The 25309-nt window shown below is 56.1% G+C and overlaps 2 protein-coding genes across 6 annotated transcripts; both read left to right on the forward strand.

Annotated features, from left to right (window-relative positions):
- HYAL3 (hyaluronidase 3) lies at positions 1-23602 on the forward strand. 3 transcript variants are annotated; one of them, XM_037904514.2, is made up of 4 exons: positions 1-272; positions 17863-18846; positions 21323-21412; positions 21887-23602. In XM_037904514.2, the coding sequence occupies exons 1-4, from the start codon at positions 33-35 to the stop codon at positions 22319-22321; spliced, it is 1749 nt and encodes a 582-aa protein (XP_037760442.2). In that variant the 5' UTR covers positions 1-32; the 3' UTR covers positions 22322-23602. The 3 variants fall into 3 exon arrangements, with proteins under 3 accessions (XP_037760442.2, XP_037760441.1, XP_043406497.1); XM_037904513.2 differs by lacking the exon at positions 1-272 and adding an exon at positions 2579-3357; XM_043550562.1 differs by lacking the exon at positions 1-272 and adding an exon at positions 9064-9450.
- Positions 215-7618, forward strand: NAA80 (N-alpha-acetyltransferase 80, NatH catalytic subunit). Of its 3 annotated transcripts, none has more exons than XM_007061828.4 (2): positions 215-2165; positions 6208-7618. In XM_007061828.4, exon 2 carries the CDS (start codon positions 6505-6507, stop codon positions 7537-7539), a length of 1035 nt encoding a protein of 344 aa, XP_007061890.2. In that variant the 5' UTR covers positions 215-2165; positions 6208-6504; the 3' UTR covers positions 7540-7618. The 3 variants fall into 3 exon arrangements, with proteins under 3 accessions (XP_007061890.2, XP_027680136.2, XP_027680137.2); XM_027824335.3 differs by having other exon boundaries at positions 228-2165; positions 6154-7618; XM_027824336.3 differs by having other exon boundaries at positions 244-2569.
- Positions 23603-25309: the final 1707 nt, after the last annotated feature.

The following is a 25309-nucleotide window of genomic DNA, read 5'->3' on the forward strand; positions in this document are numbered from 1 at the left end:
CAGAAGACTAGGCCCTGCTGTGCGGTGTGTCTATGGACCGGGTGTCAATGGGCCGTGCCGGGTCTCTCTGGGCCGGGTATCAATGTGCTTGGCCGGGTCCTTGGGCCGGGCCGGAGCGAACGTGGGGAGCTGCTCCCTTCACACACGGCCGGCCGAGGAGCGGGTTCAGCGCCCGCCGCTCAGCAGCCTCCGGCCAGCAGGCGGCGCTGTGCCTGGCGCCGGGGGAGAGCGACGGGACTGGACGCGCGACCAGCAGCGCGCGGCGCCGCCATGTCAGTACCGGGGCCCTGCGAGGGGGTGGAACGGCGGGGAAACGGGGCTCTGCCCCATAGCGCCCCGTTCGGGCTTTGACCCGGCCTGGCAGCTGAAGGGGGAAGCCCCTGGCCCTGCCCCATAGCGCCCCGTTCGGGCTGTGACCCGGCCTGGCAACTGGGGGGGGGGGAAGCCCCTGGCCCTGCCCCATAGCGCCCCGTTCGGGCTGTGACCCGGCCTGGCAGCTGGGGGGGAAGCCCCTGGCCCTGCCCCATAGCGCCCCGTTCGGGCTGTGACCCGGCCTGGCAGCTGGGGGGGGGAAGCCCCTGGCCCTGCCCATAGCGCCCCGTTCGGGCTGTGACCCGGCCTGGCAGCTGGGGGGAAGCCCCTGGCCCTGTCCCATAGCGCCCCGTTCGGGCTGTGACCGAGCCTGGCAGCTGGGGGGGGAGCCCCTGGCCCTGCCCCATAGCGCCCCGTTCGGGCTGTGACCGAGCCTGGCAGCTGGGGGGGGGAGCCCCTGGCCCTGCCCCATAGCGCCCCGTTCGGGCTGTGACCCGGCCTGGCAGCTGGGGGGGGAAGCCCCTGGCCCTGCCCCATAGCGCCCCGTTCGGGCTGTGACCGGGCCTGGCAGCTGGGGGGGAAGCCCCTGGCCCTGCCCCATAGCGCCCCGTTCGGGCTGTGACCCGGCCTGGCAGCTGGGGGGGAGCCCCTGGCTCTGCCTCATAGCGCCCCGTTCGGGCTGTGACCCGGCCTGGCAGCTGCGGGGGGAGCCCCTGGCTCTGCCCCATAGCTCCCCCTTTCGGGCTGTGACCCGGCTTGGCAGCTGGCGGGGAGCCCCTGGCCCTGCCCCATAGCGCCCCGTTCGGGATGTGACCCGGGCTGGCAGCTGGGGGGGAGCCCCTGGCTCTGCCCCATAGCTCCCCGTTCGGGCTGTGACCCGGCTTGGCAGCTGGGGGGAAGCCCCTGGCCCTGCCCCATAGCGCCCCATTTGGGCTGTGACCCGGCTTGGCAGTTGGGGGGGAGCCCCTGGCCCTACCCCATAGCGCCCCGTTTGGGCTGTGACCAGGCCCAGCAGTTGGGGACTGAACCCACAGGCATGCTTGGGGTGGTTCTGTCTCCCTGCACCGTCTAGATGGTGGGTCTAGTGACCCACTGGATCTCAGACAAAAGAACCCCTGTCTGTACTGGGCAGGGAAACCCCATATTTACCCAGAGCTCTTGCTAGTGCTCAGCCAACAGCGTCAGTGGGTAGGGCCCTGCCCTGCACCTGAGCTGTTCCGGGTGGTAAATGCAGGAAGCTTGGCCAGCCCATGTCCGTGGAAGCCACGACGGGGACACGGTGGTGAGAGCCCCCGAAGGGTGTGAACGCCCAGGGCTGTGCCAGTCGTGCTCTGGGGCCTGGTTCTCCTTTACGCCCCAGGTAGTTCTTTGTGCCAGTGCACAGAGGGTGCCGAGCGCCACCCGGTCACGATGAGGGAGTTTCGCCCACACTTTGTCCTGGCTTAAATGGCTGCACAGGGCAATGAGGAATCAGGTGCCCTTTGTGCCAGCGAGGTTGATGCCAAGGGGCTCTGCCAGGCAGGCGTCAGCCCCTGGGGAATAGCCCTGGCCTTTACACCTCGTCTGCAGCAGCTCTGGGCACAGGGGCCATCCTGGGGGGAAGGGCTAGAGGAAGGGAGCAGATGGGGGTGGGATGAGGTGGAGCTGGATTTGCACCGTGGTGATTCTGCACCCCTGCAAACCCCATAGGGCTCACTGAGGTAGGGGCACAATGTCGGGCAGCTCTTGGGGCCCTGCTTCCCTCATACCTTGAGTAGGGGAGGCTGCAGCTTCTTGGGCCAGGTGCAGGGAGGGATCTGATCCAAAGACGGAGAATTAGGACGAACCTCTGGAGCAGGGGAGCTGAATGGCAGGTACGATGCCCTGGAAGTGGAGCTGTACTTGCTGTGGAGGGGTCTCTCCACCCCTACAGGAGTAAGGGGGAGCCCTGGTGGCTGACCCACTCCCCCCCAGGATGGGAGCCCCATAGCTCTGTCTGACCCTGGGAGCAACCCCCTCGTCCGCCTCTAATTTCTGTTCCAGTGCCAGGGAATGTTTGCAGGGGGCAGCTGGGCCCCCTTCTCTCCAGGACACTGCAGGGGTTTGTCCGCGTGCCCAGGCGTGTGTCCACACTGCCCCAGGCTGCACAGACACAGCCCACCTCTGTGCTCTGAGCCATGTAAACACCGCCCCTCCCCCGCGGGTGCCCGTTGGGACCCCGGCAGGGTGAGCTTCTCCCTGGCTGTGCCGTGTGGGTGCCAGCTGGGACCCTGGCCAGGTAGGTTCACTTGACAGGCAAGCCTATCTGGAGATTGGTCCTCTTTCCTCCCCACTCTGCTGCCCTGAAGCTTGGTGCCCCAGGGTCTCGTGTATGGACATTAGCAGTTAGGGGAGTGCGCTGGGTACCATAGTGAATACTCCCTGGATTAACCCTTTGTATGCCCCAGGCCTTTGTGCTGGGGTCTTGTTTTTATTTGGAGGTTGAAGGTGCCAGGATGAAGCCCCAGAGACCAGGTCTAGCTCAGCCAGCACCAGGGCACGCGCTCTCCTCACTGTGCCCCCCGGATGTTCCCCTCACTGATAGCTGTGGAGGGAACGCCGTCTCTACCGCCACCCTACTTCTTGGCCTTTGTGCTGAGGCTGCCCATAAGGGGCTGGCTTGTGCCCATACGATGGCGCCATGGGGAGATCAGGCTGAGAACCCACCAACTCAGCCACCTTTGAACTGAAGTCCTGTCGTGCCCTACCTGGTTTTTAGGAGCCCCCAGCAAGCAGAGCTTTTCGGGGCTGCGTGCCAGCGCTGGGGAGGGGCTGCTCCACACCAATTTCCATTCCAGGCCCGTGGGCCGGCTTGTCCTATGTTTAAACAGACACGTCATTCACTGCTGGGAAGCAGAACTGGGTGTCTGTGGTTGGCTGGGGAACGTGCAGCTTCCTGTGAGGTACTTGTGAAAGAGGCTGGACAGCGTCTCCAGGGCCCCAGTCAGAGCAGAGGCTCTGAGTTGATCCCCAGGCAGGGAGGAGACGCAGAGCACAGGAGCTCGACGAGCATTGATGCTGGGCAGGGTGAGTGAACACCCAGCAAAAACATGCTCCCCGGCTAACAGAGCTGACTCTATCTCCATAGTGATTGGGAGCCAGGAATTCCTGGAATCTCTTCCCAACTCCACTACTGGCTCTGGACATGCCTCAGTTTCCCCAGTGGGGGTGATACCTAGCTTGCAGTGGGGAATGGGAGGCTGGCTTTGTTCTTGGCAGGCCTGAGAGGGGGCCTGACATAAAGGGGGATGCCATTGGCTTTAATGCCATTCCCCCGGGGCCTGAATGGATATTTTGATTCTCATCATGAGGTTGAAATGGAGCAATGGCAAAGGCAGGCTGGAGAGTGGGGCTCGTTTGCAGAGATGGCTGAGGCTGCTATAGCTCCTCCCCAGAGCAGGGTGCCTCCCTTGTTTGGGCCTTTTAATATGAAGCTGAACGAAGCCCCAGAGATGAGGCTGTGGCTCAGGGTGAGGGGATCTGAGCTGGGGTTGGCTGCACCTGGGTGGATTGTGCAGGTACTATGGGGTGCAGGACAGTCAGATCTGGGCTGTCCCAGGTCACGAGACATTAGCCTGTCTCAGGATTGAGCTGCTCAGCCTGCTGAGGCCAGGCCCTTCTGTGTCTCCAGATGCTGGCGGGAAAGCATGGTTGTTGCTATCTGACTGTATTGAGAAAACTGCTTAGCTGGTGGTTCCTCTTGCAAACTGCCTGTGGCTTCCCAGAGCCCGCTGGCCCCTAGGAAGGGGAACTAGCTGGGGGGAAAGGCGCCTGCCAGTGCCAGGAAATTCAGGCCCCGTTGATGAACGCGAGGTCAGCGTCTCCAGAGTGGTCCCAGGGGTAGGCTGGCCCCTGTAGGCCCTGGACAGAGGATGGCAAGTGTTTGCTCTGTCTCCTCACAGGGCTTTTTAAAGTGACTTTAGTGCTGATGAAAGGTGCTGGCCTGAGCAACCTGCAGACCTGTGCTCTGATAATGGGAAAGGCTGGGGCTGGAGTAGCCGGGACTCCCCCTCACCAGCCAGTGCCCCCTGCCCTGCTCCTCACAGCGCCCCCTGGTGGGAGAGGCCAGGGCTGGAGTAGCTAGGACCCACCCTCACCAGCCAGTTCCCTCTACCCCACTCCCCAAAGTGCCGCCTGCTGGGAGAGGCTGGGGCTGGAGTAGCTGGGAGCTCCCCCCAGTCAGTGGTCCTGAACCCTCCCCACAGCACCCCCTGCTGGGAGAAACTGGGGCTGGAGTAGCTAGGACCCCCCCACACCAGCCAGTGGTCCCTGCCCTGCTCCTCACAGCGCCCCCTGCTGGGAGAGGCCGGGGCTGGAGTAGCTGGGAGCTCCCCCCAGCCAGCGTTCCTGACCCTCCCTACAGCGCCCTCTGCTGGGAGAGGCTGGGGTCTTCTCAAGGCGCCTCTAAATCCTGCGAGCGGATGGCTCAGAGGAAGTCGTGGTGGTGACTGTGCATGTTGCAATTTCTCAAGGTTCATGACCCAGCCAGAGCGGAAGTTGGGGGGGGCAGGGTGAGGATTTCACAGCCGTCCCCAGGCCTATCTGCCGTGCTGTCACATGCTGGCTCAGTGCCAATGGGTGGGGTGACTCTGGGAGGCAGGGACGCTCTAGCTGAACTGTCCACTGACAAGGTGAAGCCTTTACTGTGCTCCTTTTCCCCTAGCTTGGGTGCACAGGTGGTTTGTTTGGGTCCGATCCAGCTGCCCAACAGCAGTCTGTGAGATGAGCTGGCACGCAGGAGAGGTACCCCGTATGCCATGGCTTGCTGCCATCTCCTGGGGGGCACAGGCAGCCTCTATTAAAGTAGGCTCCAAGCTTCAGCGCGGGTGGGGTCTGTGAACCCATCTCCTGGGTTTAAAGCTCCCTACAAGCCAAAGCTGACAGGAGGCAGGGACCTCCTCAGCCTGGTACAGACGGTACCCATCTGGAATGGACTGTGCTTCTGGCATGGCCCACTTCGCCCAGCCCAACCTAACACAGCCCTCTCCCTCCTTGTCCTGATGGTCGGGCTGTGGCCTTCTCTCAAGTGGGCAGCAAGGGCACGCTTGCAATGAGTTGGTGGTTCTCAGCCTGGTCCTTCTCGGACGGGTGTCCTGATCACAGAACCTGGCATCGCAGTTGGCACTGATCAGCCTCATTGGTCTGCGAGGACTCGACCAGCCGCAGAGTCCGATCTCCTGTGCAGACTGCGGAGTCCCCACTCCTCTTCATCTATGCAGGAACAAGGCGCCTGGCCTGAGATAGCTTTAGGCCACCTTTACCCTCCATGTACCCTTGGACCAGCTGTCACCCACCCCTGGATGTCACCCACCCCTTTTTCACTAGGAGGGTGGTGAAGCACTGGAATGCGTTACCTAGGGAGGTGGTGGAATCTCCTTCCATTGAAATTTTTAAGGTCAGGCTTGCCAAAGCCCTAGCTGGGATGATTTAGTTGGGGATTGGCCCTGCTTTGAGCAGTGGGTTGGGCTAGATGACCTTCTGAGGTCCCTTCCAACCCTGATATTCAATGATTCTAAGCTAGAGCATCCTCGGGGCTGCTCGGATCTACATGCTGTGTCCCTGGCCCCTAGGGGCCATGTACCAGGTGTGACCAGCTGGAGCCCAGCACTCTTTGGCCCATAAGCCTTTGCTGGGGCAAGGAAGGGGACCAGCGCAGCTTGGCTCTGGCAGCTCCGGGACCCAGCAGGTATTCCTCTGGGACCTTCCTGCCCCATTTAGCACCCCATCCTCTAATAGATGTGGTATTTATAGGGCTAGTTTTATGGGTGGATTTTCAAATGCTCATCCAGAAATGGAAAAAATTAAAAGGAATAAACTCTCCAGGTGCCAGATGGAGTGAGGCAGTGACGGCTCTGCCAATTGCTTTGTTTCCATCAGCTGTTGGCGCAAGATGACCCATAGCACATACTGAACCCTTGGAAGACTGGGTGTGCTCCAGGCTGGATTTGCCTCTGGGAGTTTCTCTTCCTCCCCTGGGGCCTGGTGTCTCCCTGCCCCGCCGCAATCTGCCCAAGGCCAGTGGGAATGGCCTGTTGCGGTGATCGTTGGAATTCCAGCAGCAGGGTTGCATCTGGCTGTGTGCACCCGCCCAGGTGTGTCGTGGCTTCGGGGAGCGGTGCTGGCTCTCTGTGACTTGCAAAGCTTTGCCTGCTTGGTCTCCCATCAGTGGGAAGAATGGGCTCGGTTTCGGAGCTGCTCACGGCAGTTCCCCTTCACCAGAGGCCGGATCTGGTGGAGGTCTGCGCTGAGCTCATCAACGAAGAGTGGAAGAAAAGCAAGACCTCTCGCATGTACTCACTCCAGAAGTCCACAGACAACTTCCCCATGTGTCTGGTGCTGATTAGAACCCAGAGGGACACAGAGGCTGCCGAGGAAGGGAAGATGGCAAAGACCCAGCTCCTTGGGCACGCCAGGTTATCCCGCGTTGTCAGCCAGCCCGAGAGCTTGTTTGTGGAAACGGTTGTGGTCTCCAGGGCGCTGCGGGGTCAGGGGTACGGCCGGAAGCTGATGGAAGCCACCGAGAGCTACGCCAAGTCCCGTGGCTTCAGGCACCTGCATCTCACCACACATGACAAGCAGCACTTCTATGCCCACTTGGGCTACACTGCATCTGAGCCGGTGCAGAGCATGGGGTTCATGAGCTCTGTGGTCCCCATGGAGTTCCTGCAGATGCTCTCCAGCCCCCCTCCTCACACTAGAGCACCTGCTTGGGGACCGGGAAAGCCCAGTCCCACCGCCTCCCATCTTAACAGCAGAACTTCAGGAGCCAACCCGCCTCCACTACCGTCCTCCACACCCCCTGCCCACTGCACCGCCACTGTGTGCCCACCACCACCTCTGCCACCGTTGCCGTCATCTCTGTCTCCACCGATCTGCTCTTTAAACTCCTCACAATCTGCCATTCCCCCTCCACTCCCCTTGCCACCTTCACCTCCCCATGGTTCCCCTTTCCATTGCAGGATCGCTGCTGCGGGGCTGCCTCCACCTCCCCCTTTACCTCCACCAGCTGCCCATGTAAGCTCTGCACACCTTCTGCCCCCTCCCCCTGGTCCTCCACCATGCCACCTCCCTCTGCTAGGCCAACCAGTTTTTCCTGGCCCCATCGCCTCCAGTTCACCAGGGGAGGATCCCTATGGTCAGACCCTGCTGGAGACACCGTACCGCGACCTCAGAGGGCTCCCCATCTTCTGGATGAAGAAGGACATTTGATTCCTGCACAATGTGCTAATGGGATGCTGATTAAAAGTTGGGGTTGGGGAGAACTCCCCTGCCCCCGCCTTACCCACTGCTTGCTCGTTTTAGTTTTGATTGGGCTACCACAAACTCCCATGGGGTGGGGGAGAGTCCAAATCCCAGTCATTCCCTTTTGGGCCATCTGCCATGTTCACATGGGTAAATCAGGGAGCCTGGATCTCCCCTGGTCCAGCCAGAAGGGGATTTCTGTGGAGAGATCCTGCAAATCTATGATGCAGAGACACTCATGCGAGCTGCCTCCTTGGATCATTGGGGAAGCAGCTGGAGAAATCTCTAGTAGCAGCAGCAGGGCCCGCCTTATGATAGGGGCCCCCAAGCTGCTGGGGTGGGGAAATCAGCAAGTGGCCTCCTACTCTATTCCCATTGCCAGTGGGGAAGGCTTTTGAGGCCCAGATATGGGACATGGGGCTTGGAGCTGAAAGCATGGTTGCAAAGGGATTCCCCAGGTCTGCTCTTTGTGGGTCCAAGGCCAATCAGATAAGAGTCCCTCTAACAAATCTGTGTGGGGCTGGTCCTTGTGGGTTACACCTGTGCCAAGCCTGGCTGGTCTGCACAGGAGCGCAGCCCATGCCCAGTTCCAGCCCAATGCGAGCAGGCAAGGATTCAGCGAGGGCAGGAGAGCGGCATGGCTGGCTAAGCAGCAGGGCGCTGATCTCACCACCTGCGAGGCAGAGGCGTGCCTGTGGATTGCTCTTTGGGGTATAGCTGTCTGGATGTGTGGCCTGGGGCTACAGGGCATGCTCACAGGCAGAAACAGAAGTGCCCAGGGAACTTTTACCCTGAAAGTTTTCGGTGCTGAACAAGTTTGGGCACCTACAGAGATTGGGGGTGGGGGCAGTGGAGCGGGGGTTTTGTGAATCCCTGGTTCTGAGATTTAGGTGTCTAAAGTGGCAGTTGTGTCTAAACTCCTATTGTGAATCTAGCCCAAAGTCCTTTACAGAGGAGATCAGGATCATTAGCCCCCTTTCACAGATGGGGAAACTGAGGCACAGAGCGGCCAGTGACTTGCCCAAGGTCACCCAGCTGTCCAAGCTAGGAGTAGAACTAGGCCTTGCAAGCCCCACTCCAGTGCTTGACCCATTAGGCTACACTGCAGGAGTCTGGCCAGCGCAGAGGGGAAGATGTCTCTCTCAGGGCCCCTCCCACCCCACAACCTGCTCCCTGGGCTGGGATCCGCCAGCACCCTGAGCTACTGCAGCTAATAACAGGCACATTCCAGCTGAGACACAGGGAAGGCCTGGGCCACTGCTAGGCCATCAGTCTCACAGCCAGACCCCCAGGGCGACGGTCACATGCAGGCGCCCATACAGGGCAGACAAGAATATCTTCAATGTGTCAGGAACACGGGGAGAAGGCAGCGGTGGCCACTGTTTTGCTGCAAACAGATCCTTTGGGAGGCATTTATAACTAGGCACTAGACGGACCGGAAGAAGTTATTGGGGCGCTCTATGTAGAGGGATGGTGGGTGGGTGTCAGAAGGGCATCCCAGCTGGCATCAAGGAGGTGCCACCCTTCTTGTTCAAGAGAGGACAGGTGGGCTGGAGGGTGCGTCCTCCGACCCATCGCTCTTCTGTCACTTCTTCCCTTGTCTCTGGTTGCCAGCTTCTAGTTTGACTCTCTCTCTCTCTTTGGAGTGGGGAACCAAACTGGAGAATGGGTCATTTTAAAATAAGCCCCTCCCAGGGGCTGGGTTAATTGAAATAGGGGTGGAGCTAAAGCCCTATATATACAGGTGGGAGAGTAGTAAGGGTTAGCTCCAGACCCATTCGCCAACCCCCCTATGTCACTCAAACTGTGTGATGTGACTCATGGATTTCAAGGCCAGGGCGGTCTCTCGTGATCATCTGCTGACCTCCTGCATGACAGGTGAGAGAACTGCCCCGTGATAATTCCTAGAGCCAATCTGGATTTAAGAATCCTTCGTGATGGAGAAGGACCATGACCCTTGGTCAGTTGTTCCAGGGGTTAATTGCAAATGATCCTGTACTGGGCATGTGCTAGATGGGACAATGGACTCATGGCGGGCGCCACTAAGATGTGAATTTCCCCAGGCTAATGGCTGGGAAACCCCATTGCGAAAGCATATCTTGAAAGGAAGGGAATAAATGCAACTTTCAGCAGACCAGGCGAGTGCCTCTCCAAAAGGCCTTTGATCCAACAGCTGGGGCAATTTTGGTGGGTTCTGACTCACGAGGCTGCTTCGTGATATGCTGGGAACCATTTGGCAACTTGTTTCTTAACCAGAGGGAAGTCTTGGTAATGTGAATTCTTGCTACAGTTCTGTCTGCTCTTAACTGTGCTGAGAGGTGGGGAGAAGCAGCTGGTTTTGTGTGTGTGTGTGTGTGTAGGGCGGTGGGCTTAGCGAGGGACTACTTTATACACACAAAAGAATTAGATCTGTTCATGGAGGCAAGGTCCGTGGCTGTTAACTGAGATGACCAGGGACACAACGCCATGTTCTGGCTGTCTTTAAACCCACAGATGCTGGGAATGGACGACAGCAGATGGATCACTTGGTAATTGCCCTGTTCTTTTCATTCCCTCCGAAGCACCTGGCATGGACACTACCAAAGACAGGGCTAGATGGACCATTGGTCTGACCCACTATGGCCGTTCTTAGGATTGTTACTGGGTTCTTGTAAGTGGAGATGCGCTGAATGGATCTGAAAGTCGAATGTGGCTCTAAGGATACACAAGGGAGATGGGCCCATGCTGGCTGTTATCTGGAGCTCAGTGCTTTGGATCAAATGGAACCAGCATCAGAACCACCCCTATTTTTTCTCAAGAAAAACCAAACCTGGCCTCCTTGGCCTATGGTTACTATACAAGAGTCACTTCCCCCACTGATGAAATGCAGCCACTTCTGGGGTGGTAACCCCTACCTCTGTCGTGGGCCCACTGGAGTCACCAGGATCAAGGCTCCTTTGTAGGAGGCAGCACTCTGCAGAGACCCATGTTCCCGTGTGATGAGGGGAACCCCCAGGAGCCTCCTGCACCTGGGAGGGGAGCAGCTCTAGTGGGGAAGCACTGTTGACATGCAAGGTGGCTGTAGCTGCAGCTCTTCTGAACCCCAGTGACAACCCCGGGAGAACTGGGGAAGAGAGTGGCTGAGATCAATCTGCTGCAACCCGCCCTGCCCCATCACCCTCAAGAGCCATCAGCTGTGTACTATATAGTAATCGTTAGTCACGTTATCATTCACACCGTACACCTTGCCACTGGGATCTTCATTTCCTGTGGCACTTGCTGGGAAAGGGCCCTCAGCTGAGGTGGGGGAAATGAGAATGAGTCCCGGTGGGACGTAAGCCACCCCGAATGCTGGCCTGTCAATACCCCAGTCCCCTGAGGAGCTCCGAGTGTGGAACAGCTGTCTGTACATCCCTGGAACACTGCACTGTGTGAGCTCCGTGGGGCCAGTCGTACTGACCTGGCAATGTTTCGGCTAGCACAGCATCTCTGCTGAAGCTGTCGGGTGCCTGTTATATCCCCCCATCTAAAGATGTTACTGAGCTCCTTTTGGAGGCTTCCTTAGCAAAAATGTCCCCTCCCCATCACATGCCCATGTGCTCCCTGACTCTAGGGGATATTAGAGAGACATTAGACACGAGAGATTAGAGGCGGGCAAGGGAGTATCTTTTATTGTCCCAACTTCTGTGGGTGAGAGACAAGCTTTGGAGCGACACAGAGCTCTTCCTCAAAGTGCCACAATTAAATACCAGATCTGAACAATTAGTTAGCATAAGTCGTTAACACATGTTTCAAGGGACCGCTCAAGGTGTGGTGGCCCATCAACACCCCTGCAGTCAGAGTGGGGAAAGCAGCTGAGAGGGGTTGTTAGTGGGTTACAGATTGTTGTGGTAAGCCATAAATCTATTGTCTGTCTCTGTTCCATCCTGGATTTTCAGTGTCAAGCAGCGTTATGAATTTAAGCTCCCAGGCTCGTCTCTTGTAAGTGTTGTGCAGGTTTCCTTTGTGGCTGAGGACTGAGTGGTCAGACAAAGAGTGATCGCCTTGTGAGAAGTGTTCAGCCATAGGGTGCTTTTGTCTTTTATCATTTTCCTGAGAGAAAAGGAGGACTTGTGGCACCTTAGAGACTAACCAATTTATTTGAGCATGAGCTTTCGTGAGCTACAGCTCACTTCATCGGATGCATGCTGTGGAAATCGCACAAGACATTTTATACACAGACACCATGAAACAATGCCTCCTCCCACCCCACTCTCCTGCTGGTAATAGCTTATCTAAAGTGATCATCAAGTTGGGCCATTTCCAGCACAAATCCAGGTTTTCTCACCCTCCGCCCTCCCACAAACAAACTCACTCTCTTGCTGGTAATAGCCCATCCAAAGTGACCACTGTCTTCACAATGCATATGATAATCAATGTGGGCCATTTCCTGCAGAAATCCAGGTTCTCTCACCCCCCTCCAAAAACCACACACACAAACTCACTCTCCTGCTGGTAATAGCCTATCCAAAGTGACCACTCTCCCTACAACCTGCATGAAAATCAAAGTGGGCCATTAACACATTTCCTGTGAGAGTTCATTCCAGAGCATGGTGATTGCCTGCTTTCACCCACATAGTTGCTACTGGGGCATTTAGTGCACTGGATGGGGTACAGCACCTGTTTTGATTGGCATGTGTAAGACCCATGGATCTTGAAAGGTGTGCTGTGAGGATGGGGTAGGGGGTGTGTGTGTTGTGTTGATCATTGTAGCAGTGGAGATATGTTTGCAGGTTTTGCATCTGTTGTTCTGGCAGGTGTGAGGTGAAGTGTCCTGCTCTGTGTGGAGCTTGCTTCTGATGGTGTGCTTTATAGCCAGAGACTGGTCTTTGCTCAACTGCACATGTAACCCACACTGGGGAAAGTGTGTCTCTGTCCCCCTCTAGTGGCTGGGTCATGTAAGAGGCTAAAAGTCTACTCCAGCTGCCTGCTAAGAAATACCTGCTAAGGTATTTCTTTAGCTCAAATAGTGCTTGCGCGTCGAATGCCATCGATCAAACCCCGCTAAGGGCTCAAGAGGGGCTAGTTACATGCACACTGGTACTGTAGGGTTGTCGGGTTCACAGGGGCTGCACACATTGGTTTGCTATTGCAGGGTCATTTGTTAGCACTGGAATTCACACACCAGGGTGTTATTTTTGAGTTGATCTCAAGGGCTGGATGTTGCACGTGAGTTTGTTGTTGTAGGGTTGCTTGAAAGTTCTGGGCTATACACACATGGGTTTGTTATTGGAGGGTTGTTTGGAAGTGCTGGGCTATAAACACGTAGGTTTGTTATTGTAGTGTTGCTTGCAAGTGCTAGATATTGCAGGTGAGTTTGTTATTGTAGGGTTGCTTGCAAGTGCTGGGTGTTGCAGTTGGGTTTGTTATTATAGGGTCTCCCAGGAGGGCTGGGCTTCTGGTGCTAAGTGCAGTGTATAGATAAGTGTTGGAGTGTTTGTACTGGGAAAACACAGACCTAGAATTACCAGAACTGTGAAAATAGCCTGGGGAAAAGGTAGGTGATATTCAAGCAACAAGGTCAGTTGTAACTGAGCTCTGCGCAGCAGATTGGGGGTGGATTAGAGCCTGTCTCTGAGGTGCTGGGAGGCAGTGAGAGCCCAGGCAGTGCATTCTGGGGGGATTAGAACATGGCTTTGGGCTGTCACGCGGCACCCGAGACTGATCGGTTCCTAATCTTCTCTCTCCGAAGATATCTCTGTTGCAGCTGGGGAGAAGTGAGCTGGCATTGGCTGCCCTGGCCCCATGCAGCCGGGTCTGGTCCAAGGCCCATAGATGCCATCTGGAGGCTTTCCACTGACTCCAGGGGGCATCCGATCGGGTCTTAAGTGGGGAAAGTTGGAACTGTTCTAGACCCCTTCCCCCAGCTTGTATTTGTCTCGCTGGCCATTGGAGTGACCGCAGGGAGGGTGCATCTGAGCCGCCAAGGGGCAGGGACGGGGGCAGTGGCATGGCTTGTGCATGAGCGTGAGATTTAACGCTCCCCGCTGGTACTGCGTCTTACAGGCAGCCTGAGCATGAAGCGCCCAACTCCCAGTGGTGCCTAACTGCCCCCTGCACACAGTGGTGGAAGTAGAAATCATTTCTTGCTGGTACTGCACTCATGGGAGGGACACAAGGGGGGGCACGTGACCTCCCCGCGTGACCCTCCATGTGACTCCTCCCTACCCTGCCCCCAGCCCGGGGACCTCATGCTCTTCCCGTCCCTTCTGACACCCCCCTTTGTATACAAACATCAACATGCTTACCTACTCACTTTCCCCCCACATATGTAGTATTCAGTCTGTTTATATGGAATATGGGAGTTGGGTGGGGAGCCATTTCAGCACGTCTGACTTATTAAAAGACAAATTTTAAGTAGAACTGTATCCTTAACTGCTTTATGGTATTGTACCCAAACATTGCATTTCAATGGGGGATTCAACTTCCTTTATAGCAGGGATGGGAAAACTTTTTGGCCCGAGGACCACATCTGGGTATGGAAATTATATGTCGGGCCATGAATGCTCATAAAATTGGGGGTTGGGGGGTGGGAGGGCTCCGGCTGGGGGTTCGGGCTCTGGGGTGGGTCTGGGGATGAAGGAGGGTGCTCTGGGCTGGGACCGAGGCATTCAGAGGATGGAGGGAGATCAGGGCTGGGGCAGGGGGTTGGGGCATGGGAGGGGGTCAGGGGGCAGGCTCTGGGCGGCGCTTACCTGAAGCAGTCCCCAGAAACAACAGCATGTCTTCCCTGCAGCTCCTATGCAGAGGCACTATCAGAGGTTCCCGGCCAATGGGAGCTGCGGGGGTGGCACTTGGGGTGGGGGCAGCATGCGGAGCCCCCTGGCTGCTCCTATGCATAGGAGCTGGAGGGGGGATGTGCCTCTGCTTCTGGGAGCCATGCAGAGTGGGGCAAGACCCCGACCCTGCTCCCCAGCTGGAGCACCAGAGCAGGGGAAGCCCAGACCTCGCTTCCTGGTGGGAGCTCGAGGGCCAGATTAAAACATCTGGAGGGCTGGATGTGGCCTCTGGGCCGCAGTTTGCCCACCTCTGCTTTATAGGAACAGGTTTCAGAGGGGTAGTCGTATTAGTCTGTATCAGTAAAAACAACAAGGAGTCCTCGTGGCACCTTAAAGACTATCAAATTTATTTGGGCATAAGCTTTTGTGGGCTATAACCCACTTCACAAGATGCCTGATGAAGTGGGTTATAGCCGACGAAAGCTTATGCCCAAATAAATTTGTTAGTCTCTAAGGTGCCACGAGGACTCCTTGTTGTTTTTATAGGAACAGACTCCTGAAACTCTTACCAGTCTACAAAAGTGGTCCATAGTCATGCAAATAGTCCCATTGTCTTCAATGGAATTGATCAAATGATTAAGGGTTTACAGGATTAGGCTCCAAGTTTGTAAATTGTTCTGGATGAAATTGACAGTGCTTAAGCTGGCAGATCAGAAGGAGCTTCATTCGAATAAAGGTGGGCAGATGTGTGATAAATCTTAGCTCCGTTGCTAAGATGAGGAACGTATTTTCAGCAAAGTTCTTGGCAGATTCCTGAGGCAGCTGGTTTAAGGCTGTCAGTGTCCGGCATTATAATCTTCACTTATCGTACTCTCACCCACAAAGCTGGAAAATGAGGCATTTGTTTTCTTTGTTTTGCTGCTCCAGTTCCAGGTAACAAAATGCATGTTAGACTAGTTTGGCTGCAAAGAAGAATTCTAGGTACACTGGGGACAACACCTGATTCCCACCAGGCTGCAGAACTGGGCTGACATCACAGTCCAACCATCCTCTGCTCAGTGCAAACAAAGGCATTCCTCTAATGATTTGGGCTTGATGTGATGCAGTATGAATGTCATGGATAATTCAGACCAATGAGAGAAACAGAATCAAAGGGGAGAAACAGAATAAAAAACACTGTTTAAATACCTTCCATCCCCCTGCCCCCCTTGAGGACTCCTGACCAATGTAGCAGCACAATACCTATGCTAACAAACTTAAACAAAGCCTTTGTTTATGTTTGTTAGCATATGTATTGTGCTGTTAAAGCCATTTAAAGAATGAATGTTCTCCCTAGCCCCATTCTGTTCCTTTAAGGGCAGAGCACAGCCCCACCCTGCCCTCCGGATGGGTGGGGCTAGCCCCAAGTCTTTCTGGTACCCCGTACCCACTAAAAATCTCTTGCCAGTACTGCGTACTGGAGGGTACCGCCCTGCTTGCACCCCTGCCTGCAAATCTCCCCCTAGGAGGTTCCCCCAGCGTGAGCTTTTCGGTGCCCATGCAGGACTATCTGTTTACCCTGGTGTGGAGGGGCACCAGCAGAGAGAACCCAGCGTTGCCCTTAGCCACGCGCCGTTGAGGCCCTGGCCGCAGATCAGAGCGACGGCGGAAGACAAGAATGTGGCTGTTTCGTTGTAGGAGGGTTCCAAGATCAGGACCCTGTTAACAGGGCCGTCCCTAGGGAAAGGCGGGGCCCAGGGAGGAAGTGATGAATTTGTCACTTCCGGGACCAACCCGTCACTTCTGGGACCAACTGCGCTGGCCAATTGTGTCGGCCTGTGGGGCCCCCCAAAGCGCGGGGCCCAGAGCAGTCACCCCGATTCGCTGTACCCTAGGGACAGCTCTGCCAGTTGTACGTAATAAGAGACACTCCCTGCCCCAAAGAACTTAAGGCCCAGATCCACAAAGGTTCCCAGCTTCCACTGGGAATTAGGAGCCTTAGATCCCCTCGCATAATGACAGGTTTCAGAGTAGCAGCCGTGTTAGTCTGTATTCGCAAAAAGAAAAGGAGTACTTGTGGCACCTTAGACTAACAAATTTATTTGAGCATAAGCTTTCGTGAGCTACAGCTCACTTCATCGGATGCATTCAGTGGAAAATACAGTGGGGAGATTTATATACATAGAGAACATGAAACAATGGGTGTTACCATACACACTGTAAGGAGAGTGATCACTTAAGGTGAGCTATTACCAGCAGGAGAGCAGGGGCGGGGAGGGGGGAAGCTTTTGTAGTGATAATCAACTGCTGGAAATGGCCCACCTTGATTATCACTACAAAAGGTGTTCCCCCCCCCCCCCCACTCTCCTGCTGGTAATAGCTCACCTTAAGTGATCACTCTCCTTCCAGTGTGTATGGTAATACCCATCGTTTCATGTTCTCTATGTATATTACCATACACACTGGAAGGAGAGTGATCACTTAAGGTGAGCTATTACCAGCAGGAGAGTGGGGGGGGGGGGAACACCTTTTGTAGTGATAATCAAGGTGGGCCATTTCCAGCAGTTGATTATCACTACAAAAGCTTCCCCCCTCCCCGCCCCTGCTCTCCTGCTGGTAATAGCTCACCTTAAGTGATCACTCTCCTTACAGTGTGTATGGTAACACCCATTGTTTCATGTTCTCTATGTATATAAATCTCCCCACTGTATTTTCCACTGAATGCATCCGATGAAGTGAGCTGTAGCTCACGAAAGCTTATGCTCAAATAAATTTGTTAGTCTCTAAGGTGCCACAAGTACTCCTGTTCTTTTTTAGATCCCCTTATGCATCCCAACCTGGGAGTTGCACCCGCACGGGCCAAGCAGGGGCTCCTTTCCTGGGGCACCGATCCAGGGGTGATGCTGCTTGCTGGTGTCAGCTGGGACTTCTGGCAGTTTCCCTGGGAGGGCAAGTCCCTGGTCCAAGTGCGATCTGGTGGGAAGGCCGGGTCAGAGGTGAGGTCCAGTCCAAATGGCAGGAAACAGGGGAGACAGCATCATGGGGGTGGACAAAGCCCAGGCTGAAGTCTGGCTGGGATGCACTGATACAATCATAGAAACACCACCTATAGGTTTCAACACCCATTACACCTGTAATTTGGAAGGGAAAACAAAGGACGAGGAGGGACCCAGAACAAACTAAGCCATGGGGTTTTATACTTCTCAGTCCTGGGGCATAATTTGCACAGCTGTCCTCTCCAGTAGCCCTTTGGAGCCCCAATGGGCTCAACCACAAGCCGACCTTGGGCAGTCACAGGATGTATCAAGAAGAGACCAGTTCTCAGCTGGCATCAGGTCCTCCTTAGCCCAACGTGGGTGAGATGGGCTGGGGACTTTCCCCAGCATTCCAGGGTGACCTGCCACAGTCTGTCCGGGGTGCAGGTTGTGTTGGTTGCTCCCATTGTCATGGGTGGAGCTCAAGGAAGAGGATGTGGGGCTGAGAGAGGAAGCCATGGACAAGCCGTTCCCCTTAATGTTAGAACAGGTGTGGCTCCCTGGTCTCACCCTGCCTCCAATTTGCTCTCCCCTTGTAGGGTGTTCATTCAAGAAGGAAGCAGGAGGGGGTCTGGACTGGACATAGTTGCAGAATGTCCACCATGACTCTGGGCCTAACTGTCTGGCCCTGGGTCCTGTTCTGCCTCGGAGCCATCCCACCCTCGAGAGGGCACAGCTGGGAGAGTGCATCCACCGGCCCCCTTCTCCAGCACAAGCCGTTTGTGGTGGTGTGGAACTTGCCCACGGCCCGGTGCCACCAGCGCTTTGGGGTTACCCTGCCTCTCGAGGACTACGCCATCGTGGAGAACCAAGGCAACGCATTCCAGGGCCAGAACATGACCATCTTCTACAAGAACAAATTTGGAGTCTACCCGTACATCTCCCCGGAGGGCGAGCACCACAATGGGGGGATCCCCCAGAAAGTCCGCCTGAAGCAGCACCTAGAGAGGGCCACAGTGGAGATCACCCAGCTTCTGCAGCCAGACTTCCACGGGCTGGCTGTGGTCGACTGGGAGGAGTGGAGGCCGCTGTGGAGACGGAACTGGGGCCCCAAGGCAGTGTACAAGGAGGCCTCTGAGCAGTGGGTCCAGGAGAGGTTCCCAGAGATGTGCGCCAAGAAGCGAGCCTACTTGGCCGAGGAAGAGTTTGAGGGGGCAGCCCAGGAGCTCATGGAGAGGACGCTGGTGCTGGGGAAGGAGCTGAGGCCCTGGGGTTTGTGGGGCTTCTACAGGTTCCCTGACTGTTTCAACGATAACTGGAGGAAGGGGGGGAATTACACGGGGGAGTGCCATGCCATGGAGGTGCTGCGAAACAACCAGCTTATGTGGCTCTGGGAGGCCTCCTCCGCCCTCTATCCGAGCATCTACCTCCCACCTAAGCTTCTGCCGGCCAAGCGCCAGAGTTACGTCCACCACCGCCTGCAAGAGGCCTTCCGGGTGGCACAGTTCGGCCTGGAGCAGCCCCTGCCTGTGATAGCATACTCCCGAGTCTCCTATCGGCACTCCGCCAGGTACCTGTCCGAGGTAAGAGCCAGGGATTGGGATGCAAAGGAAAGAACCAGAGCTGGAGATCCATGTGCCTGGTATCCTGCTCATCGCTAGACTTCAGCCTTCTTGGTGGTTGGGAATAGCCTTGGGTCAGCCACCGTTAGCTACCAGGTGGTGAAGCTGCACCTCTAGGACAGCCAGGGGCTAGCAAGGGTGGGGGCTGTTGTAATCAGGATACGCCCAGTTGGCTCAGGCCTTGTTTACACTACACAGTTTTGTTGAGGAAAGTCAGCTTTTGTTGACAAAACAGTGTAGGTGTCCGCACTGAAATACTCCTCCCGCCGTAACTCCCCTGCTATGCTGACATCATAAAGCCACCTCAATGAGAGGCTTATGTCGGTGTGGTTAGGACAAGGTAGTGTCTGTGTAGACACTGCCTTCCTTATATCTGATTGCTCCTGGGGTGAGTCTGCATGACTGTGCTCCCGCAGAAAACGCCCCCCGCCCCCCAGCAGAATTCCTGTGCTTCCCTGCAGAAAATGCCAGGGAAGTTAAGGGAAGCTATGCATTGGGAGGGGGTGGGGGTGGGGGTAGATCATGGGTGTCGTTTTTGGGGTGTTATTGACCCCCCCAAACAGAGGCGAGGCAGGAGGGGTACACGGGGTTACATGCCACTGCCCCTACTCATTTGTGCAAGTGCAGAGCTGCCCAGCTGAAGGAGGCAGCATTTGGGCTCCTCTGACTGCCGCTGAACGCAGCCTCCTGGGTCCTAGTGCCAGTTGGGCTCCCCTTCTGTGTGCTGGGAGCCTTCCTGTTTTCTGGGCAACAGTGAGTGCCCGAGGTGGGGCTAGGTAACGGGGAGTGAGGGAAGTGATGGGGTGGGGGGAAGAGGCAGTAGGGAAGAAAAGGGGGTGTGGAATAGGGCAGGGGGAGGGGAGGGAGTGAGGGGATGGGAATGGAGAAGAAAAGGGGATAGAAGAATTGCGGAGGGGGGAGGGGGGAAGTGGGACCCCGGCATGCAGCATCCCCTCGGCAGCAGCTGTGGCTCCCCCATTAAGCAGGCCCATCGGACCCCACCCTGACAAGCCCTACCCCCCTCCACCTGGACCCCTCCGACAAGCCCCCCCCCAGGACCCCACTCCACTGAGCCCCAACCAGCTGCACCTGGACCCCCACCTCATGAAGCCCCACTCCCCCAGCACCTGGACCCCCCCACACTAAGCCCTTCACACCCAGACACCCCGCCGAGTCCCATCTCCCCTCACCCAGACCTCCCCTGCTGAGCCCCAACCACCTTCACCTGGATCCCCTGCAGAATCCCATTGCCCCTGCACCCGGAACCCCTTAACGAGCCCCTGTGCATCCAGATCTCCCACTGACCAGCCCGCACCCAGACTGCCCAACACAGAAACCTCTCACCCACACCTGGATCCCCCTGCATTAAGCCTCTCCACAGTTGGATCCTGCTGGGCTGAGCCTGCCCACCCACACCTGTTGTGCCTGGCAGGGGTGCAGGGCCCCAAAGCATTTCTGGGGCAGGCCCAGCCCTTGCACTGTGTCAGGGTCAGGTGCAGCCTCACTGCCAGTCGCTGTACTGGGGGAAGTGGGGGCTTCAGGATGATCTCTCACCTCAATGCAGCCAGTTGCCTGTGCTCCCCACTCCCATGCTGGAGCCACATATATTTACTGACAAATAAAATTTGCAAAATTTTAAAATTGTATGCATAATTTTTACTTTTTTGATGCAGGATTTTTAATTTTTTGGCACAGAATTCCCTCAGGAGTAACATCTGCTGTTGGCCATCTTGTCAATTTTAGGGCTCTGCTGGAGCTGTGAAATTTACATGAAAGTCGGCTCCTGGCTCCTCAGCTGCACAGTCTCCGCTCCCTGGATCTCAGTCCCCCACACTGCCCCTCTTCAGTCAGTGGAAGCGCTGCTGGTGAGGACGAGCACCAGCAACAGAAGGAGGGCAGTGTGAACATCAGCCACCGCAGTAATTTGATGTGGTGGCTGTAAGTCAAACTTACACAGGTCGACTTATCTTTGTAGTGTAGACACAGCCTCAGTCAGTGCAAACCCTGGCTTGTTTTGATCTCTGCTTAGGGCTTATTGCACATCAGTGACACTGACCACTGAATGAGGGGCGTTGCCAAGTGCAGGTGGGGCCAGGGGCTCAATTGCTGCCCCGACAGTGCCATAGGGCTGTGCTGTACTGGGGTCACATGCAGTGTCATGGGGGATGCCAATATCACCTGCAGGCCAACATAAACATTACATTCACGCCTCATGGGCGCCCTCAGGACCACGCTGCACCTGTCCAGAACTGGGCAGGTACCGATCCTACGGGCACTGCCTCTCACACAACCACAGATGATGCAGTGCCAGTGCCATGAGACCAGCAAAGCAAACAGCACTGTATGGTAACATGCTGCCAGCGACTGGTGCCAGAGTTGGTGCCCAAGTATTCCTTGTCTAAATGTCCCTTTCTTGTTCCCTTTTTTTCTCGGTCAGGCTGACCTGGTCCATACCATTGGGGAGAGCGCAGCGCTCGGCGCCACCGGCCTGGCACTGTGGGGGGACAACTCCTACTCCCGTTCAGCCGTAAGTACCCCAGTTCGCCCTGGTCAGGCCCTCAGCAGACCCAGGGGGTTGTCACCTAGATACTAAGAGCTGAAATAGTCTGTACGTTCATTTCTGGTGGACCTGCCCTCTGTCCACGTGGCATGAACGGTGCCCGTCCACGTGGCCCGATGCCTGCATTTACTCACCTGTGTGTTAGTCGTAATGCAAGCAGCTGTGCAGGAGGTGTCTGGGAAGAGGGACTCACTCTTAGGGGTGTGAGATGAGTGTGTGGGGTCTCAGATCCCTTCCCCAGCTGGCACTGGCTGCTCCCCTTTCTTGGCAGGGAGGCCCACGAGCCAATGGGCCCCTGAGACCCAGCTCAGTTTGGAGGTGGGGTCCCTCTAGGGCAGGGCTGGGCTGCATCGGTGGGGCAGACAGGTAGCAGTGTTTGCTCCCCGGTCATGCCAGCGTCTGCAGTGGAACTGGGTGTAAATGTGGCTTTCCGCCCCCCAGGAGAGCTGCAGGAGCCTCCGCCATTACATCACCCACACCTTGGGGCCCTACGTGGTGAACGTGACGTCGGCGGCCCAGCTGTGCAGCCGCCAGCTGTGTCACGGGCATGGACGGTGCGTGAGGCAGCACCCTGACGAGCTGGGAGCCTTCCTGCACCTCCGCCCGCAGCAGTGGGGAGCGGACCCCATGCTGACCAATCACCTGGGCACGGACAAGCCGGGCCAGAGGGCATGGGGGCAGTTCTGCTGCCACTGCTACCGCGGATGGACGGGCGCCAGCTGTGAGAAGCAGGGGTGGACCGAGCCCAGCAGGGGCCCTGGCTGCACTGCGCCGGCCCAGTATCCGGACATCTGCATCGCAGTGCGGGACAGAAACACGATGGGCTCCCAGGTCTGCCCTAAGTCTTCCTACGAGGGGAAGACGGAGCTCAGGTGACCGCCTGGATCAGGGGGTGGCTCATGGGACTTCAGCAGGTCCACAGACATGGAACCTGGGGAGAAGGGAGCCTGTGGTGGTCGTGGAAATTCCTGCACTGACGCGCCCTTTATTCCTGGCTAGACGGATGAATCTGCCACAGGATGATCAACTGTTCCTAGGGGATCAGCCGGGACTGCCCAGTCCAGCCGTAAGAATCGATCCTTCCCGCCCACAAATAAAACGATCAATGAATCCATGCTGGGATAGCCCCTTTAAAGGGGAGGAGATGCCCAGTCCCAGACGAGTTCATCCAGGGGAGATCTAGCCCCGTGGAACACACCCAATGTGAGCTGCATCAGCAGAGACAGAACCAGGGCACCTTCCACCCCCAAAGCACATGCCCCAACCCTGTGAGCTAAAGGAGTAGCTCCATAAGTCGCTCCTCGTAGGAGGTTCTTATCTCCTCTGAGAGCCAGGGCTAGCGAGAGCCACAATGGCCAGTGAGTAACAGGCACTCAGTTGCCTGTAGATCAGCAAGGAGCTGCCTCGGGCATTAAGTCACAGGCAGTGGGGGAGTTTGGTAGGGAGGATGGTACAGTTCAAAGGCCCCAAATCCTCAGGAGGCAGCATGACTTCCCCACCCCTGGCCTCCTCCCTGCCCCCAATGCCCCTACGCCGGATTCCCCCCCCCCCCAACCACTGCATTTCTGGAACAGGGCCAGCTGCACATGTTCTTGCTGCCATCTCAAGAGGGGCCCTGGCACTGTGCAAAGGGCTGGGGGTGAGCTGTGATGGGCCGCGGCCATCAGATGCTCTAGTGAGGGGAGCAAGCCAAGAGCCATGGGCTCCGATGCCTTGGCAGTGGGTCAGCTCTCGCTGACTGGCCCCTGGCTTTTAATTCCTGAGCCCTTGGGGATGGCTGAGCTGTGTGGCATGGTCCCATCTCTATGTTCTACATCCCCAGAAGCCCCACCGTGGTCTCTCCTCCCCATGGCTTCAGCCGGGACGTGATCAGACCCCCAGCCCCACTCCTACAGCTTCAATTAATGGCCAACTAAAACCAGTCCATTAAGATGACTTCAGATGAGGGAAAGGATTTCAGCCAATCACAGTCCAGCAGTATTTATTATGTTCCCACCCCCAAATTAAAGTGAAAAGCTTGTGCGTCCAATCACACCATGCCTTTTCCACTCTGGCCACTCCCTGTTCACTCTTTAGCTCCGCCCCAAAGGATTAAATGAACCAGAATGATACGTGTTACCTCCATGTGAATGCAATATAACTTATCTAAAGCCTTAACTGTGTAAAGCTGGTGTCTTTCTCTGCTGCCCAGACTGGGAGCTTTGCTTAGAGGCTCTGTGACGCTTCCCGGGGGTACCCAGGGTTGTGAGGCCCCTTGCTACCACTTGCCCTTAGTGTGAGGAAACCTTGTCTGTTCTCTGCCAGGGGTCAGCTCCCTGGCTTTGCCAGCCATGCAGGCTCTGCTGTTCCTCGGTAGGTTTGTGATAGGCTCTGGAGTGCCAAACCCCTGGTCCACTGGCCACTCGTGGGATTCACAGTATGCCCCAGCTCCACCTTCGCACACAGCTCTGCTTCACACACACAGCACTTAGACATGTTTGTAGTGAACACGCGCGCTAAAGTGCATTTACCAAAGAGCAGCGAGTCAAGTGCTGGCAAGTAGCAAGCTTGGGACCATGGCATTACATGTAAAATAAAAGCCTTCTGGAGCGCAATTTAATTAACAAGATACTGGTGTTGATAAATTACACAGGCCATTGCTTGACCACAGTTTGGTTCATCATGAAATAGAGTCAGGAGATCAAATACCCAGTATCAGTGGATTTATTGCTAAAAGCCAAGAAGAATATAGAAAAGGGAAGAGGTTCAGTACAGTTCCAGGAAGCTGGCTCATGCAGCCTTGTTTTGTTCATCTCACACAGCCAGTGCGCTCCCAAAGTTACAGCCCTCGGTTTGTATCCTGCCTGGTTACAAGTACAGGGTACATGGGAAACTACATGTAACCACTCAGCGTTGTGTCTTGTGTTCTGGTACCATGGTGTACCCCTTATCGCTTTGTTCTGAACACAGGCATTCCAGGTACCCTGGGGCATGAAGGCACCTCCTACGTGTAGAACAATTGGTGTAGAACAATCTTATGTCCTGTCCTCCTCTTTTGGGACAGGCTGTGTTCACCTGGGAGAGTAACTCCCTTTCTGTTGCTGTGGCAAAACATTCCTCTGACCTGAGCTCAACAGCGTCTCTATTTGCTTAAGCCAAAACCTGACTTCTGCAAGGTGGTGAGGGCTACATCGCATGGAGGGCAGTATTAGAGCAAAGGTAGAGGCCAATTTAGGTTATAAAACTGGCTGTGCCTAAGGCTATTTGTGCAAACCAATGCATGGTGCCGCTACTATGCTCTGGCTAATATTATACATAGATATGTGCTACCGGCATAGATTGGTCAACACTGTGCTGTATAATGATGTTAAGCTCACCCGTCTTTGCAGCATTTTCCAGCCAGGCAGCCCTGCCAGCTCTTTTTCATGGACCCAGCCACACGCTCTACTTGTCTCCTCTGTGAAGGCTGAAAGGCAGGACACGCCTTTGTTCTTTTTCATAAGCAGGACACCCCGCTGCTTACACAGCTGAGCAGGCAAAGAGAGGGAAGCATCTCCTGCCCCCTGGCTGAGCAGAATCTGTCCCAGGCCTGTCACCACCTGGCGACCTGCTTTTAACTTCAAGGTCAGAATTTCCAGCCTAGATCCATCATGCCTTACATATCACCGGCAAGTTCACAGTGGCTAAGAGGACCAGTGCGTTACAGTTGGCAGAGCCCTCACATACCACCCTGTAAACCCCTAGGCACCCCCCCCGTGCCCTCTGCCAGTGTGGGGTCACAGGTTCTTATGTAGTGCCCAGGATGAACCAACAGCTGCTCGGTGATTGGAGTTCTCAGCAGAGGGGAGTTGGAGCAAGTTGCGGTCCAGGATAGATGAGGTGAAC

The sequence above is a fragment of the Chelonia mydas genome, chromosome 7 (genome assembly GCF_015237465.2).
Source record: "Chelonia mydas isolate rCheMyd1 chromosome 7, rCheMyd1.pri.v2, whole genome shotgun sequence".
In the NCBI taxonomy this organism is placed as follows: domain Eukaryota; kingdom Metazoa; phylum Chordata; order Testudines; family Cheloniidae; genus Chelonia; species Chelonia mydas.

Bases quoted from the DNA above. Each gene is read 5' to 3' on its own strand.
- HYAL3 (XM_037904514.2), top strand. From the start codon at position 33: ATGGACCGGGTGTCAATGGGCCGTGCCGGGTCTCTCTGGGCCGGGTAT. The intron at 18,847-21,322 runs GTAAGAGCCAGG...TTTCTCGGTCAG, and splicing joins CCGCCAGGTACCTGTCCGAG to GCTGACCTGGTCCATACCAT. The intron at 21,413-21,886 runs GTAAGTACCCCA...TCCGCCCCCCAG, and splicing joins ACTCCTACTCCCGTTCAGCC to GAGAGCTGCAGGAGCCTCCG.
- NAA80 (XM_007061828.4), top strand. From the start codon at position 6,505: ATGGGCTCGGTTTCGGAGCTGCTCACGGCAGTTCCCCTTCACCAGAGG.